This window comes from Sander vitreus, chromosome 5, assembly GCF_031162955.1.
Source record: "Sander vitreus isolate 19-12246 chromosome 5, sanVit1, whole genome shotgun sequence".
NCBI lineage: Eukaryota > Metazoa > Chordata > Actinopteri > Perciformes > Percidae > Sander > Sander vitreus.
Window position 1 is genome coordinate 21,325,421 of NC_135859.1, and position 19,109 is coordinate 21,344,529.

General features: G+C 39.3%; 1 protein-coding gene across 2 annotated transcripts in view; it reads left to right on the forward strand.

The window, feature by feature from the left end:
* ipo11 (importin 11) overlaps positions 1-19,109 on the forward strand; it is a 131,145-nt gene that overhangs the window by 53,959 nt on the left and 58,077 nt on the right. For both annotated transcript variants that reach the window (XM_078250961.1, XM_078250962.1), the window contains 6 exons: positions 3,956-4,082; positions 10,216-10,249; positions 10,485-10,525; positions 10,683-10,799; positions 14,166-14,279; positions 17,360-17,475. In XM_078250961.1, the coding sequence (XP_078107087.1) occupies positions 3,956-4,082; positions 10,216-10,249; positions 10,485-10,525; positions 10,683-10,799; positions 14,166-14,279; positions 17,360-17,475 (549 nt within the window). The remainder of the gene's footprint in view (positions 1-3,955; positions 4,083-10,215; positions 10,250-10,484; positions 10,526-10,682; positions 10,800-14,165; positions 14,280-17,359; positions 17,476-19,109) is intronic.

The following is a 19,109-nucleotide window of genomic DNA, read 5'->3' on the forward strand; positions in this document are numbered from 1 at the left end:
CCAGATGTTGGCTATCAATCCAACAACAAAATAAAGTCACTTTCAGGAGGAATACAAAAATAAAAACTTAAAGTAACCAGAGGAAGTGCAAAAAGTTGCCTGTATTTGCTTTTTTTAACAGTAGTAGGTTTAACATCCAAGCTCTTCTCCCTTTTATCTTAGAGTAAAAAAAGTGCAATTTTAGCAACATATGAAATCTGATGTATCAAATAAATCCAACATAAGGCAAGTTGCAGAGTGTCTAATATAACAGTCTGTAATCACTCAATCAATTAACACTGCAGACTGACAGCGTTTGATGATGCTTAATGTTAAAGCAACACTATAGGTGCTTTCCGACCGGATAGTACTTGTACTTTTAGAGGAAAAGTACACTTCTAAGCAGTTCTAAGAACTACTCTCCCCCAAAATCTTTTTTTTGCCATTTGCATTCCCACTGGCCAAGTGGCCATAGGGACTGGTAGGAGGGGTAAGGGAGTGACGCAAGCACGGCAACGGTCTTTATAGCATCGTCACTAGACCTTAGCGCCACATACAACAACAAAGCAGCATGGAGGAGGCCGTACATGGCCAGCAGTGCCTGCTCCTCCGCATCAGTCCACTTTTCCGAGTTCCGCATTCCGTCCATTCTCGTAGTAATTCACGTAATGTTTTGCTAAACACAGACGGGACTTTATTATACTAGGAACAGACCCCGCCTCTGCCTGCTGCTGCGCTGTGTGTGTGTGTGACGGCCAGCAAGCGGCAGGACACGCTTGTGGAGTTTAACTCCGAAAAGACAGTTAACCACAGGTTCCCGTTAATCTTATGATGAACATGTGTTGTGATATTTAAACAAACGAACCGTCAACGGCGAAATAAAAGGTGTCTGAGCAAGACTGGCCGAGCGACGAGCTAGAGGCCGGGGCAGGCGCTTGCTGGCTGTCGCCTCACTTCATGGAGTTTCTCAACTCCGAAAACTTTGAAGCAAATTGTCAATTAGGCATCAATTTTCGCAAGTCTGCCTATATTCGAAATCTAAACAGTTAATTTCTCGCCTAAAACGTTGTCAGAAGTGAATTTAATGATGAATAAAAATTGTTAAAAATGTCCCGTTGTTGCTCTGTCTGCAAGTTCCGAGTTGGCAGTGGGCGTGACTTATAAGTTTGACCAATCAAGTACACCTAGGAAAAGGGAAAAGACTCTGCTCTGGAGTAGGAGCTAAAAAAGTACGCTACTGAGGCCAGAGGAACTTAAAAATCTCCAAATTTTTCCTGTCGAAACACGACGAAAAAAGTTCTAGGAACATTTAGTTCTAAGAACTGCAAAAATCCCTCCGGTCAGAAAGCCCCTTATGTAACTTTTCCCGCTTTGGTCCCCCTACAGGTTGTCTCATTGGAATTACAGCTGCAGCTAAAAGTTACATAGTGTTGTTTTAAGTCATAGCGGGGCATTAAAACGAATCAACGGACTAACGTACTTTTGGGCTACATAATCGTACATGTTTGGGAGTAAAGCTTAGATTGGACCCAAAAAATCAAGCCTGACCCTACCCGAGCCTGTGCACGTTGTGTCCGAGCCCGGCCCGGCCCGACACATTAACTGGAATTATGAGCCCGATTTAAACCCGACACATTTTTAATACGTGGGCCGTTATAACTGACGTTATGAAGGACTCGTGAGATATCTGAAACAGTCTGGTCTGGTTGCACAATTATCGAAGACTGCTACAGATGGGGGAAACACCATTTAGCACAGTTTACCTCACACTCAGGTCAGTGCAGGACATATACCCAGAGCTACGGGAGAAGCTGGAGAGGCAAAGCTTTCTCCCCACCCAATTAGGCTAATAAAGTAATGATTAAAAAAACACAAATGCTTGATCAAGGGTCCGGCACGGCCCGAGGATAGTGGCGGGAAATATCGGCCCGACCCGGTCCCTGGGTCAAGTTTGGGCTCGGGCAGAGAATCTAAACTCTACTCGTGAGGGAAAGGGACAAAAAGGTGAGCAGAATTTACGGTGTTTTGCTGCTGTTATCCTGACTCAGGGATGCATTTTACAAAGTCTACAGACTACCACGTTGTTGTTGGCATTAAGAGTAAAATACTCGCACACTTTAGAAGACTGAGTGCGAGCCTTTTTCTCAACGTGTTGTTGAACTTGCGAGGAATCCATACTTGCGCTGTTGCTGGAGGCAGCCATGTTATTTTTAGATTTCTACGCGTGACGCGTCGACGCAAATGATGTGTCGACGCATTTACGTAATCGATTACGTCGCCGTGATCGTCCCAGCCCTACTGTGTTCGAAACCGTTCCCTCATTCACTCACTCACTTTTCCCTATATAGTGTTTATTAAGTAGTGAACTATACAGGGAAGGCGTGACCAGCATCATGAAAGCAAACCAAAACAAAAATTTCTCTCTATTCTTCTAATACGTCCCTGAAACAAACCGAGCACCCAGGAGGAAAGTGAAAGGTTGTATACAGCACATGTTGCATGTTACATTTCCACTGTTTAGAAACGAAAGCCGCTCCATTTTTCCTTTTTAGTTTTCGCGGTTGCTGCTGCTTCTCCTCCGGGAAAACACAACACATTGTATTGTGGTATACAGGAGTAAAATGTAGGGTACCTCGTATGTACACTCAAATTAGCAGTGCATTGTGGGTAATTTATAGTGGACTATAAAATGAATTAAATTAACCGTGGAGAATTCAAACACCACTACAAAATGGCGAACACACTATATAGTGCACTATTTCTGTGATAGGGAACGGTTTCGAACACAACGTAAGTAATACATTTCAGCATTTTTATTTTGGCAATTAAACTAAAATGGTTAATAAAATCACAGTGCAAATGATTACTTTATCACATTTTGTCTTATAATGACAATAAATCAACCTGCATTTATATTTGTCTCTCCATATCTCCTGTGTGCAGTGCATCTTTCAGTTCAATAGTTAACACAACCTGCCATCTAATTGCACACATCCACACCAACCTATAATAATACAATTTAGAAGCATCAGTGTTTTGTTCAAATGAGTCGCATAAATAACATTCCTAATATTATTTAGTGTAATATTGCACACACTGGACTCCTGTGAGGAGATACAACTTTTATAGTCAGACAGACAATGTGATTAGTATCGCTTTCATTTCTAACATTTGTTATGTTAGTGATTATTGGCATGCAAATGAGTTTCTATGTCCCATTCATTTTCTCAATGCGCTGTTCGGCCGTCATGCAAATGCATAAATTTGGCTGCGGAGGAGAATACCAACTTGAATCAACACTTCTCCTGGCGACTGAAGGAATGTGCAGGATATGTATTTAGGAAAAGTCAGGGCGGGAGGGAAACCTAGCAGACACAATGACAGAATAATTTACATTTTTTTAATCACAACGTTAAATGGCGTGGGCTATGGCGGTTCAAGTGTTAAACAAATACACAAACACTCATTCTTAACAAACACTTTCTAGTTTGTCCCTTGGGTTGTGTTTTGAGTCCGTTTTATGTGTAAATCCCACCGCAGTCTCCAATATCCTGTGTAAAAGTACATCTATCTTTACCTCTCTGAGGACTCTTAATTTAACCCATACTTTGGTTGTTCACAGTTCAGCGTGCCACCAGATTAGACATAGTCTTGATGTTGGATATGTGAAATAAAAGGACAGTGATATGACTCTCTCCCTCAGAGCACAAATTATACTGCAGTCTCCAACAACTTCAAAAACTCATCAAAGCAATTTCAGGATGAGCCATGAGCAATGGCAGATTTCATCATTTGAATAGCTGGCCAAGTTTTTTTTTAATGGATTCATAAGTACTGTAGCTGCATTGTGGAGATACGATTAGAGAGTTCATTTCTCCAAGTTATCATATGGATGAAGAGTGCAGAGAAGAAGTTTGTTGAAGTATTTCTCTGAAACCACAATTAACTCCTCTCCCTTCCCTTCTTTCCTCTCCAGATACAAGTTGATTCGCAGACGAGTCATCTGGCTAATAGGACAGTGGATCTCTGTCAAGTTCAAATCTGACCTTCGACCTTTACTCTACGAGGTCATCCTGAGCCTCATGCAGGATCCCGACTTGGTGGTAAGGCAGCTAAAGACACCAATTTGTTTTGCTTATTGTGACTAGAGTGGCAACTTCCCCAGAAAACATTCAATTTGAAATGACTGAAATGGGCCCTTAGTGAAAAGTGCACAGTCAGCGACACAAACACATTTCTCAGTTAAACAGCACGGAGCCACAGCTTTTATGCTGCCAATTTTCTACAAACATAGTCAGTGATTGCGGGAAGGTTTTGTCATCTAATTTCTCAACATACTATTTTCTTCTGTATTTTTTTATTTTACAGAGAGAATTTCTGTGAATAGTTTTGTTTAAAAAGCTAAAGCTTTCATTTACTCATTAACATTTTTATTCAGCCATGGCCTTAATAAACTGCAGTGTGATCCTATTTGTGGATAAGCGGATATTATAATGCTATAGTCATACTCAATTCAAATTACATTTCGCCATCCTTGGGTTTCTTGCCTCATGAGCCATGCACTTGATTAACGTGTTTTCTTTTAACAGAATTTATATGAAAGAATGTGGAAATATCCATGCATTATTTACAATTTAATATAATCTCACCATTAGATAAACAGTTATAAGTAGCTGGGTTCAATCTCTCGCTGTGTCTAACTGCCTCTCTTGCTTCATAATCCATCAGTATGGAGGAACTTTTAAAGTATGTTTATTTGCATTCATGTTAGTTGCAATACATATAGAATGCGATGATAATGTAATTAAGATTATATTGTAATTAAGAGAATAAGACATGCATGGCAGAGCCCACGCAAACACCATGCCCTGATAATATCAATGTGATGGATGGAAGCATAAACTGAGTAACATTTGTGCAGCGCTCTAATGTTAATTGTATGTCCCCAGTTAGGACGTGTACGATGCATCATTCATTTTGGGTACTTTGTTTACATTAAGGGTGCGTGATGCTATGATGTGCGTCGCCCCTGTCGATAATTTGTCATCTTAGCCACAAAACCCGTCCGTCAACGCCCAAGCAGCGCTCAGACTTCGTTTGAAATTACTCGGGCAGCGAGTTTGAAAGAGACTGAATAAGTAACAGATATAAAAAATAAAATAAAAAAAGAAGTAACCACCGTAACATTTTCATTGACCTCCATGCTGCTTTCTACTCAGCGGTAGCTGCATTCTTTTCTGATTTTGACTCACAGATTCGGAGTAAAAGCTAAAAATAAACTTCGTGGCAAATTTAACTTTTTCTGTTTTTAGGCCATTTGTATTCCTAGTGGGAGATAATAAGTTGTGAAGTTTTAGTCAACAGTTTGTCCCATTTCTGCTCACTTTTCCTCGACTGCAGGAAGGCATTGAAGCATTCTGAATATGGGTTTTATGCCTCAGAGGCGAGCTCATAAAAACATGATGGGATTGGATTTTCGTTACTGTACAGTAAATGCACTATCCTGACTGACAGCGGTTTTGAACCGCGAACTATTGGTTGGAGTTGGAGTGAATTGTAATCGACTTTTCTTAAGATCAGAATTTGTCTCAGATACCCAAATTAAATCAGGCTTTTTCACCATGCCAAACATACACATTTGTCATCAGTGTAACTCTTCCAATCAGTGTGAAATGAATAATTTTGTGGTTAAATTATCTGAGAAATCTACAACACTAAGCATGAGTCATTTCTTTCTCTTCGAAAAAGCAAAGTTTTGTCTCTCTAATTCCAGTGATTTTAGTGATAAACAAGCTGTAGCTACAGTTTGTGCAAATTATTGTTGTTTATCTGCTCTATTTCTAGTTTCTAGATAAAACCTGTTTATTGCTTTCTCTTTTGTCTTTGCGGTTGGTGTCTATTAGGCCACAATGAACCTTTACCCACTCGTGGGCTGTTTTAGCCGATGCCATCTGTATTAAATCTATCTAAGATCCAGGTAGTCTCACATTGCCAGACCTATCTCCACGACGCTGCGGAGTAAGGTCTGGCTACACCACACATACTTTCCAGAATAGGAGAAAAAATGCCCTGGGTTGTTTGCATTTCTTTAAACCAATCACAATCCTCTTGTGCGGTCTTAGCGGTCGCTAAGCTCAGGACGCAACGACGATGGCTTTGCATTTGCAAGAAAACCCCCACATACAATATAACATGAGTTTAACAATTTAATACAGTAATGTGGGCTATTTAAATTAGCGGGATACATGGTTAAACGTGTGTTACTTTGTCCACAGCAATCGGTCCCAAAACGTCCCAGATAGTAAATGCCGCAGACATATTCCTTGTAAATCTTTACAATCATTCCCTGAACGAACCAAGCAGGCCTGCCTTATTTGCACGATCCAGATTTTTTTTTCTCAAACCTTGACATTTTCAGCGTGTAGCTTGCTAGCTCGAAGGTTGTTGTTTACCGAAGTGAAGGGTAACACACAGAGAGCGGAAGCGGAGGCAATTATCCTGGAAAAGTGCTTTCGTTGATCCAGATTAAGATCCAGGTAATAACTGGCATTTTTTTACACCAGTGGAGCACTCGTTGAATTATGGTTGCATTTTGGTTAGTTAACATGGATGCAGTTTTTGCTGGAAATGGCACAGTAAATTACAAACTGATGTATGCAGCTATTATTTTTTGGAGACCTGGTGTTGCTTTTTAATGAGTTGTTGCCAAGTTGAAGCTGTTCTTTGGCTTGTTTAGATTCAGTGAGGTGGTTCAGGTAAACTTTAATCACTTTTAAATTCAGTTTATACCTGCTGTTTTTTAGTATCCCTCAAAGACAATTTGAGACTGAACTAGAAAATGCCTTTCCTGCAGAACATGCGTGTGAATGCTGAATAGCTAAATTGCTAAAGCTAAACTGGATTAATGGCTTACATCCATAAGAAGTTGAAGTAGTGAGAATAGTTGGAAAAGTGGGAATGGCTTTAATGAGTATGAATTGCATTGACAAGTTGAATAACACCACTAATGTAAAAAAGATGTGGAATAATTAGTTATTTTTTTAAATGCTAAAGCTAAACTGGATTGCTGGTTCAAATATGTAAGAAGAAGGTGAAGTTGTAAGATGTGGAAAAGTGATAATTGTTCTAATATATTTTTTAAAAGTTGAATAATAGCCATATTGTATGAAAGTTGTAGGTGTTACAACAGTGGCACAGCAGTGGCAAGCAAGCGACATCCATTCGGCACACATCGCGGCACCACAGTGGTAAACGTCCGCAGACTGCAGTTCAGTGCTGCTGCTGCGTAGCTCAAATCTCTGTCTATTTTAAAATGAGTCGTGAAGACAACGGCAAAGCCCATCTTTACTTTAAATGAAATCAAACAAAGAGAAATGTTCTCCCCTTGTCTTAAAATGGTCAAAAATTGATACTAGAGTAACCTACTTCCTTGTCCAGCTGCTGCAATACATATGCAGAGGAGGAGGAATCAGAACGGTGGAACCATCATCAAATAGCTTTATTTCTCTCGCTCTTTACTGTACAATGGCAATTTCAAGTAGCTACAAAACAGTTCTGCTGGTATACAGCTGGACGGGAGTATGTGATGTTAGCTGTTCCCTGAATATGACGTGTAAAGCCCTGCCCATTTCTAGAACTTAAGGTAATTGTTATGCAGTTCTCCCAGATTCACTCAGGTGATCTCTGAATTGTCATACCAAGGATATACCCATGTTGACTGGGTTGGTTTGAATTTCCAAAATGAGGGTTTAACTTTGATCAGACGACCCTGGTGAAACTCTGGTCATTGGTGTGAAGCGGTATAACGGGCAGGGCATCTGTGCATTGCATTGCCAGACCTATCTCCACAACAACACAGCGTACACAGCTCGCAGTTTTTAGTACTGGCTGTATTAAAAAAAAGCAGATGCTGTGTAAAACGTTAAGGGTTTGCAGTGGTGGTTTAACTGGGGCTTGCGATTTCAGTTTTGTTGTGGCATTTTGGTGGAATAAATCTGCTATTCGTTCAGCAACATTTGTGCTTTGCATCAGACGTTTGTGCCAATCTGTGTGATACACTCTGATGCAGACATCGAGTGACTACGTTTCAGAAGCGATGCTTCTGGAAAAAAAAAAAGAGTCAGGCAACGAAATTTTCGTTCTTATTCGGTCTCGTTACTACCGTTTACGTCGGAACCGGTGCCCTGTTGGCACTGCGTTTCGGTACCCAACCCTAATGACAAGTAAAAATTGTGGGCGTGAGAGCAATTTATAGAGAAGGGACTAAGATGATTTTTTTAAGGCTCCGTGCTCTAGGGATGAGAACATCCACTGTAAGTCATGCAATACACACCCATTATCAACGCAGAAAAATCCTGAAATGAACACTAAACTTTGACAGTGATTTCACAAAAACTGTAAAACTTATCAAACTGCTGAGATATAGCCGCTGTTGAGGTGACATTGCCAAACACATAGCATGTTATATGTTTAATATAAAAGAGTTACACAGATTTAAACATTTCATATGGAAATTCTTTTTAATGAATCAATTTCATGCCGTATTCCATGGAAACGTCCATGTCTTATAATTGAGTCACTACAAGGGAAATCAGTGCTGTTGCAAGTGTTTAATATTGACGTACGCTCCTTTGACAAATCCATGTTAAATTATGGTGATTGCGTGTTTTAGACCGATAGTATCACAGCAGCCTTAGAGTCTGCTTGCTTTCCAGTGCTTCTTAAACACATACTATTCATAATTAGTCCAAATAAGTATAAATGTCATCATGAATTTTAAAGCTGAGTTCAGGAACTTTGCTTTTATCATCCTCTGCAGCAGTGACAGGTTATGCACTAAAGATGTGGAAGTTGTTTTTGTGGGAGGTTCTTTGAAAGATTGCTGCTTATTTAAATCTTCAAAATTGTGAGAATTCACCATCTAGTGAAGTGTGATACTACTAAACGTATGCTTTGGTTTTAAGCGTCAATATAAGCATGGTGCAAAATAAGTATCTTCCAGAAACTGACTTACCTTTTGAAGTGAATTGTTTGGCATTAAAAGTATGAAAAGCTGAGAGTCAGAAAAGAGAAACTCCCAACCACTGCAATTGAGACGTCCTGCAAATGTATGATGTCTTCAAAATTAATTAGGGTTTACCATATTGAATAAATGTGAAAATGTGCACATAGAGAAAACAAGAATTGATATGATTTATTTTTTCAGCCAGTATTATTTAAAGCAGAATATGCAACTCTTTGGGGTAGAATATTAACCAAACGGATTTGGTGTCCTTGCCAGGTACTTCGTTCATCACATAGAGGAATACAGACCACTATTTTTTGCTCAAACCTGCTTTATTTAAAATATGATTGCTGTAATCGTGGCAATAAAAACTCTTAATCTACAGTCAGTTATTCAAATGAACGTATAACTAAATACCTACAAAAAAGAGGTTCCCAAACTCTTTTGAGTCTTGTGGCAAGCAAAAAAACTAAGAAAAAACCTTAAACACCCCTTTTGAAAGATGAGGGTATGTGTCCTAGGACCTAAAGACTTAAGAAATAATGTACGTAGCTGTGTTAGGAAATTAAGAAAAAATAAAGTAATTAAATTACAAAGCTTGCAAAGACCTTTCATAATTTGGATAGTATTGATAACATTTGTCTGCATAAACACACACACACACACACAGATGACTTTTGTACTTTTAATGTGTTGTAAAATTGTTGAGAGCAAGTACCGGCTGTAATGGAGCTCTCTTCTCAGTCCCACACCTTTCTCTTCACTCGTTAACCTTCTTTAATCTTCTCTCCTCCATCTGATCAGTTTCTCTCTAGTGGCCATTTCCACCTCCATCTCTCTGACACGGCTAGATTACACTGCTAGAATCTATAAGGGCGGATGGGACCCCTTCCTTTTTATAACAATAGACAGCCTGCATTTAGCTAACTTGCTGCAGGTGCACACTCCTAGAATGTTCAGCTATTAAAAGCTTTTGCTATAGTGGTAACTTGTTGTTGTCGCTTTCTGAGGCTGCCATTGAAGGAAAATGTAATTATAGTTTTTATATTTGGTTGAATGGCTGCATGTGCAGCTGTAGCAATCTTCTTCTGTTCATGTTTGTCTTTGCTCTCTATTTTTCTTCACTTTAGTTCATTACAAACACAGTATGTGTTCTCTCTTTGCAGCTTTGATTAGCTAAGATGTACTGATGCTTTTCAAAACTGTATTTTTATCTTTTCTTTTTCTCATAGGTGCGGATTGAGACAGCTACAACCCTGAAGCTCAATATCCTTCCCGTACTTAATCTATATTCATTTTCAGGGCATCATTTTTTGCAACAAGTAATTTGATCATGCTATTCTTATATTTGCTATTTACGCCTCACTGCATCTGATGGCATACCATTTTCATCAGTCCTTAGCTATGCCAAAGCAAATAAAGAATGCTTACGTGTGTGCTGAATGAACTGCTTTGCATACATATGCTAAGAAGTTTGATTTCATCCTTAACTCATGACCACCTGTTGATGACTTTGAGTTCAGGACAGAGCAATTCCTCCCAGTGAGTACATCTATCAAGAATGTGGAAATTACTGTATATGCTTTTAATTCAGCGATGAGTAGAATCAACATTTCACTATAATCAAAGTATAAATTAACATTTTCACCTCTCAATTTACCCCTTTTTCTAACTCTTAAATTCTCTTTTCTTTGTTTAGTACCTCGAGTCTATCTTTGGGCTGCTCTTCCAGTTGTTGCAGCAGGTGACAGAGTGCGACACTAAAATGCAGGTGCTCCATGTCATCTCCTGTGTCATCGAGAGAGTGAACATCCAGGTGAGTTCTGAGCTATTAAGTGTTTGGAACATATTACTCTTCCTACTATTTCTTTACGATCATCAGTTGCAGTATGTATAGTGAAGTTGAGTCAAACTCTAAAATGTCTATGAAGGAGCCCTTGTTTTGGACATCTTGGGTGATATATATACTGCAGCTGTTTTGTGAAGAATAGCACTGAAAAAATTGGAGTCAACGATTTGTACTCTGCAGGGGACGTGTGGAGCTGTAATAAACATTACAACACAGATACAAAACATCTGTCACCATGTACTAGCCCCAGTCCACCAAGGTAAAACAACCATTGATTTTTCACATCCAGAGACACTGGAACTGACAAAGTTACTGTGAGTCCAATTCTTGACTCTTTGTAAATCACAAGGCCGAAAGCAGCCCAGTTCTGATGTCTGCTCTCATTTACCCTGATGATACAGTCTCCCTTCTGCCACTGCAGTGCTTTTGTGGCCATATGGATTTTTTCTTTTTCTGAGCACCCAATAAGTCGTTCTAATCCACTTAACTGTCAACCTTTTAAAAAAATTGACCTTCCTCTTGACCCCCCCACACTCTTTTCTGATCCGTTTTAGGCACATTCCCTTAAACAATCCCTTGACTCCTAAATCTATTACAGAAATGGCTTTCATCATCCTTGGGAACTGTCAGTCTGGTTAAGTCTTCCTCAGTCACTGACCCTGGCTAAACTTCTAGAGGCAGTGGATGTCGCATTAATATTCACACTCTTCTCACAAGGGATTTCGAACCCACAAAGAGTGGCAGCAGCTGAGAAAACTAGGCACTGAAACCATGAGTGCAGCCTGTGTTGAAATGAACATGACAGATATGGTGAGATGTAGATCTTTTTCCTGCTGTCAGTGTCACAAATGACATCCTAGGCTGATTTGTGGATCTGTTTTCTCACCTTTTATCTTTGTCCTCAAGGCTGTATGTCGTATTTCTGTTTTACTGTTCCCTCGGTCTCTAGCCAACTCCTTATAAAGGTGTAATGGAGCAAAAAATCCCAGCGTGGGGTCTGCTGCCCGACCACTTGGACGCTACAGGGAATACAGGGAGCATAAATCAGCACAATAAAAAGAAGTCCGTAATTCTGTGCTGCACCCCAATGTCTTAGGCCGGCTACACACTGGCTGCGTTGCGTGAGCGTGTCAGTTTATATTTCGGCTCCCATGTTAACAGGTTAGAGCTTACACACTGCCTGCGTGACACGCACGTCTCACACAAGCGTGTTGGAATCGTTTCCAGGCAAAATAGAATAGGAAACGATGTAAATACATATTAATAAATGACATGTTGATGTTTGAAAGTCTCTAGGTTTTGATATAAATGCAGATATAAATGCAATTTAATAAAAAATTGATTTTCTAATATTGCACCTGTCAATACAGAACAAAGTATTCTGTAGCCTATTTTGCTATCAATACTGCCGACGTTGTCTTTGCTGTAATCAAATCAGTATATATTTATGTTTAACATGGTATTTAATTTTATCAATAGGAAACATACATGTGTACAGACAAGGCTAGCAGCAGCAGCGCCGCGTCAGACACGTTTCTGGTGTGTAAAGACAGAACAATCCACGCAGCTGTATGTTGTGCTAATATCACAGCTAAGGGGTGTTGTTCGGCCCGACTCGAAACAGTCATCAAATATGGCAATATGGAAGTTATAGTGGCGTTCCAATAGATTCAATTGATTTTTATTAATAAATAATAATTTCACAATAAAATAGGCCCTCCTGGGCTGGCTGGCTGCCTGCACATACTGAGGCGGTTGCTTTTTAACGTAGGTAGCATTAGCCTACACTAGCAGCTAGCATAGGTTATTTCTGTTGCCTAACTTAAGATTAAGTTTGGATTCACCAAAGGCACACAATAACACAAACAAGCTAACCGATCGAGACAGCAGTAGACCAGCAACTAACCGATCAAGGCAGCGGTTGAACAGCAACTCCCTTTTTCTGCGATGTAAAATTACTGGTTTCTGTTAATGTTAAAGTCTGTGGTTTTGAAGAGAGCATAGATAGCGTTCAGTTCCTTGTCGGAAAGAGTTAGGGTCAGACATGGAGTGATACTTATTGTGCAAACAATTTAAAGGTCATAGTGTAGTATTATATTGTATATGGTTATTATATCACGGCTATGAATCAATCAGATTGCTTGATTTGGGCTACCCGTTTTATAAATCATTAGAGAGAGAATAATAATAAATACAGCACAATTTTGTTAAACAATGATTGTTATAGAGGTTGCTGTAGTATGGCGCATGGATTCAAGTATGTTGGTATAAGATCAACTGTGGACTTCGGTGTCAGGTTTTTCTTTGTAAATTGTATAACAGGCATATGTGGTAGGCTGGTATATTTTCAAAATGCATACTGAATAATTTAAGCATCATTATGTTACTTTACACATGAGTTCAGTTTTGATTGTTGTTGCTGTAGCTGCCATAAATCTATTAACAATCACATCATGTGTCAGCCAATTTGGCTTCCATCAGCACTTTTACAGACTGTAGAGTTGATTTTCCTTGTTTTACTTAGAAGAAAAAATATATTTAAGAAGAAAAAATATATTCTGTGTTGTCAACTCCCTGTCTAGTATTTTCTTTCCACATCTATTCCACTGAAGCATGTTTTGAAGCAGCTGATTTATTTAATTTGTAGTGTTGAGCAAAGCAAACATGGCTTTTTTTTCTGTTTTTTATTATTAAATTTTGTTTTAAATATTAAGTTATTTAAAAAAAAGGTATTTTTTGTTTATGTATTCTTATACTCATTTAAATTTGTATGTTCAAGTTGAGAAATACACATTTCACAATTTTAGTATTTGGTGCATTTTTTCTGATAATCAAACAAGTAGACTCCATAATACTATATATCGCAGTCACGGTATTGTAAATTGCAAGATGACTTTTTCTCCAAACCGTGCAGCCCTAGTTGATAGAGGCATAGGATAAGGGAATTGTCTTAATTCACTGCAGGAAAAAACAAACATACAAAGCTTTGAGGGGAAGCGTTACATTAACTGCACAGTTGCTCACTTATCTGCTATACTGAATGTTAACATACATTCAGGCCAAATAAGCTTGCACTGCTGGGATGCTTAAGTGGTTACTAAGTGTGTTTAGGTATTTGATGGCTATACATACTACTTTGCTGGGACTGGAACAATTCAGAGAACAGCACTGTCCTGTCACTGCTCACAAATAAGACTTGTATCATCTGCATCATCAACAACAGACTCTTACATAAGTTTGATAGTAGTTAAATAGTTTAGTTGTTGTGGAAGATACAGGTTGAAGCTCACAGTATGTGTTTTGCATCTTATTTTTCATTTTCTTGTGCTTCAGATTCGGCCATATGTAGGCTGTCTGGTGCAGTACCTGCCCCTGCTCTGGAAGCAATCTGAAGAACACAACATGCTACGATGTGCCATCCTCACTACACTCATTCACCTGGTACAGGTATGGTGCATCCCCAACTTCCAAAAAAATTGAAAACGGGTCAATGTGATCCGAAGTCAACACAAGGGTTAAGCCTAGATGTTTGTCTTTGTCTTTTCATATGGTTGCTGTCAGATAGAAATTTACTGCCTGAATCAGCTGCCTTACCAAACTCAACACTCACATGATTTTGATTCTGATACACTGCACAAATCTGGCTGGCTCACCATGATTTTTCATTAAGCCTGGACTAATCTCTCCCAGGATCGCAAGAAAATAGTCCATTACCAAAACTATTGGAATAAGCAAAACCGTAACAAAAAGCTATGGACATCGAATACAACTTGACAGGGAGGTTTAACTTAATTAATGGTTATGTGGGTTAAATAGCTCCTTTTAATGTATAGTTTTTTTGTACATTGGGAGTGGAATTACCAGGTTCTGCAGCATGACAGGTGGTACTGTTCAGTGGATTTGGCAATATGTGTGGTTTTACTTGTCTGGCCACATGTTGCTGAGGTTGACTTCAAAAATGTCTGTTAGGGAGACCTGGGTCAGGTGCATTTCTCCAAACGGCTGGGTTACTAAGTTTTATTTTATTTTTTTGACCTGCCAGAAATGATGACTTGGCTGGATACAGCAACATGGAGAGAGGCTCCGTCTGTCTTTCCTGCTTTGCTATTCTCAGATTCAACTGCTCACACAATAAGCAAACAAATGGTTGAACCTCAGATTAACGGTCAAGTACAATGTAAAGATTCTGTTGTGTTTGTAGGGTAACATGTATATTTTATTTGCAATCATTTGCCTCAATATTAATCAGGTTTATCACTAACTGAAGTTAAGAAGAAAATAACCTGAGAAAGAAGCTCCATTCCCCACAGCATTGAACATTGAGCATTGAGCCTGTCTCAGCCTGCAGAAAGATTTGGACCCCTATGTGCCTGCGGCTGCATTACTTCACAGATGAAACGCTCAGTGATATAGACACACTCTTTTGAAAGAGTAACACATCTACAAGTACACCACTGTGGGAGCCACTGAAGGCCTACAGCTGAAGGAGCTTGGATTGGCAAATTGTGTAACCACATTCTATTGTAGATTTTAATACAATATAATGCTGACAAAATAAAAAAATAAAAAAATATGCTTGAAGTTCTAGAGTTACTTCTTGGTTCAAACTAGTTCAAAGAAAATTATTTCAAATTAAGAGTTGCTGTTCTACACAAAACAACTTGGTCTATTGTAAGCTATGAAGCTTTAGATAATGAGTTACAACTTTTTAGAGTATACTGTATGTAACCAAATGGATATAGTATTTGTGCCAGTAATAATACAGATATTACAGATACAATTAATATAGAATAATAGAGCATTATTGTTAGTTAGTAACAACAGGGCTGGAGCTCACCTACATGAATTAGAGATGGAGTAGCAGTATAGACAAAGCAGAAAGATATGTACTGTTCATTATTGTTTTCTTTACCCATAGATAAATATTAGCAGGGAAGCAAAATTCAAATCGCAAATGGTCATTGTACATCAGCACACAAAATACTTCATGACTGGAGATTATTCCAAAAAGAGAGACTTCTAATAATCATTTAAGGCTGAGTATATATTAAGGTGTGCTGGAGGGGAATAGATACATTTTATTCTGGCTTTCAGCCTCAATGTAGGAAACCAATTTAATGAAATATACCATTGTGTTCGATATAATGGATTTTTAAAATGTATTTGGTTTTTAAGTCTTCAACTGTGTTCCCAGCTGCACTGTCCTTGACTGTCCTCCATGAGTTAAAAGCCATGTGGTACTGTAGAAGTCAATATGACACAATGCCCAGCTGCTCATTCCTCTTCCTCCTCCATTTTAATAGGCACATACTTCTGTCCAATGCATGTTCATGTGTAACAGATGGGTGTGGCCATTACACTTTAAAGAGTAATTCTTCTCAAAGGAAAATTTCATCATTTCCAACTCACCCCGTGCCACCTGAAATGTGTATGTATGTCAAATGTGTACGACAACTAAATGGACATTGAGTCAGATCGTGCAGTTTTACCTGAGCCTTTTCTGAACCAGTAAGTAAATTGGCACATGCTGTTTTAAAAGAGCCATAAAATAAACCTAAAAAATCTTTAAACAACACTTTCACCGTTAGGCACTTAAATTGCAGCCAAACATAAGTACAAAAAGGGTTACACTTTACTTGAAGGTATCTACATAAGAGTGACATGACACTGTCATGAACTTGTCATAAACATTATAAACAAGTCATAAACGTTTATGACATAACACTTCTTTTAGTAAGTGTCATTCGGTTTTTGTCATGACAAGTTAGGGTTAGGGTTCATGTGTCATGACTGTCATGACAGTGTCATGTGTTTATGACAGTGTCATGTCACTCTTATGTAGATACCTTCAAGTAAAGTGTTACCACAAAAAGCCACTATTTATGACACCACCTTGTTATTGAAAGTGGGAACAGTTGCACATGGCCTGCAGTGTGCTTACTCTGCTACATACATCTTATATGTATTATATTATACATTATATATTAATATATAAGAAGTTATGCTCTTGCACCAGAAGTGTAGCATGGGGACAGTGTGCCCACAGCAGAGCATGTGAGCGGAGCGCGAGCTAGTGAGGCGCACGAGCAGGAGAGTTTTGAAATGAACAGAGGATTTTTAAAATGTTGGAGCGTTGCCTTATCTCCCGCTCCAATTCTGCTTCAGTAACGCTCACACTATGAGTTTGAAGCATGCCCCGGCCCGTCTCTGTGTTACTGCAGCACAGTGGATGAACGGGCGCTATTCATCTGATAAATACAACACGGCCTTTTTTGGAGCGAGCAGTGATCAATTTGAGTGGAGCTTCAGCGCGGAGTGATATTGAGTGGAGTGGCTTTAAAGCAGGGGAGCGGAGGGAACGAACAGCTCCATGAGAAGCGGATATTCTCCCCACTCCACTCTGCTCAGATGGTCTGCAAGAAACGCATTAAGCCAAAGCACATAAAGTACCGTTCTCAAAGACCCTGAATTCTTTGTCAGGTTTTCCTAATTTGGCATTGACTTTCTGTATCTGTGTGTTCTCACAGGGCCTGGGGGCAGAGTCTAAGAATCTGTACCCTTTCCTTCTTCCTGTCATCCAGCTGAGTACCGATGTTTCCCAGCCGCCGCATGTGTATTTGCTGGAGGATGGACTAGAGCTTTGGTATGGACACACATGTTACACATGCATATACACTACACATTTACACGTTATATAAAAAAAATCCCCAATGCAGACATTTATAAAGAACTTGGTGATCTAATTTCCTCCCTCGCACGTCAGTCCACGCTCACGCACACACACGGCATACCCATACTATGACCATAGCTGTCTTTATCTCTCTCTCTTCCCCTTTTCTCTGTCGCTTAATTCATTGAAGTCCTTTTTTGTCATATTAGTCATCCTCATTTACTGACTCGCGTTGAGTACGTATATGGTAGCCAAAAGCAAATACTTTGCAGATAAGTAGTGGTAAATGGGCTCACAGTGACATCTTGTTATAATTCACATTTTTACAGACAACCACTCTAGGTGGGCGATGAAGCTGTTGATAGTTCATGTGCCTCACAATCTTGCCTTTATTAATTGTTTTGGCCACATGCTATTTCCAATATCAAGAATCTGCTGCAAAACAATATTCTCACTTTTGCAAATGCATTATGACCGCAAAAAGGTTTGGTTTAGTAGAAGATAATTTTCTGTCTGTGGAGAGCTGCAATGTCCAGCATGCTGCCTGTGCTTATAGTACAAAGCCACAGTTTGCTTACAAAATCAATGTCATTTGCTTTTATCTTTTATCAGTTGATTTTCCTACCACTCTGTGGGTCTCTCAGTATCATTCTATGTTGTTTTTTTTCTACTAATGCAGTGCCTGTTCAAAACAAGCCGATTGCTTGGCCTCCTGTATTGCTGCTTGCAGCTTTCTCCAGAACCATTGTACCCCGAAATAACTTACAGAAGGCCCTCAAATTAGAGCACTGCACGGCAGCTTATTAGCCATCAAAGGCTTCATCACAGAATATGGCCAATCCCAAAGTCCAACCCCGAACGAAAAACGAGACAGCCTGCTAATGCTACAGCCAGAAGTACAATCTCTTCCAGAGCATTGTGGAGTAAAAGCACAGCATTCACAGTCGAGGATTTTAGTCCAGTCCTCCTGTCTTCTATATATTTTCTAACTGTGCTGAAGACACGCTCGCAGTCGCTGCTGCTGCAGCTGGCGGGGACACTAAACACTGTGCAAGCCAGTCTTGACAGTCGCGGTAGCATGGTCTCGTGTTGTTTCCACCAGAGCAGCACCTCTCATAGTTTCTTTGAATTTATTGGATGTCTAAAACATAAAAAGGAGAAGCCTGATACAGGCCCAATGTTCATGTGAGCTAAGACCTGAAGCCCGTCCCAAAGGTGGTAAATAAGTCGGGCCCGTTGGTCTGGGGCTGAATTGCAGGGTTCTTCCTCAAAGCACTTAATATGCAACCCAACTGTATACTACTGACTTACTGTGTACTTCTACTTCGGAGGAAAACATTGTACTACTACATTTAGCTGACAGAGAACATTGCAGATTGAGATTTTACTCACAAAATATCGCAATTAAAATATGATGCATTATTATTTATTAAACTATCCAGCATTGGAGTTGAGTACATTGTGCTGATAATCTTTTAGGGATCGACCGATACTTTGCTTTTCAAGGCCGATACCGGTTATTAGTAGTTAAAGCTTTAGTGCTTAACTTTTTGATATTAATAAATGTCTGTTACATTCAAGCCATTACCAAATGAGTTGCTACAAAG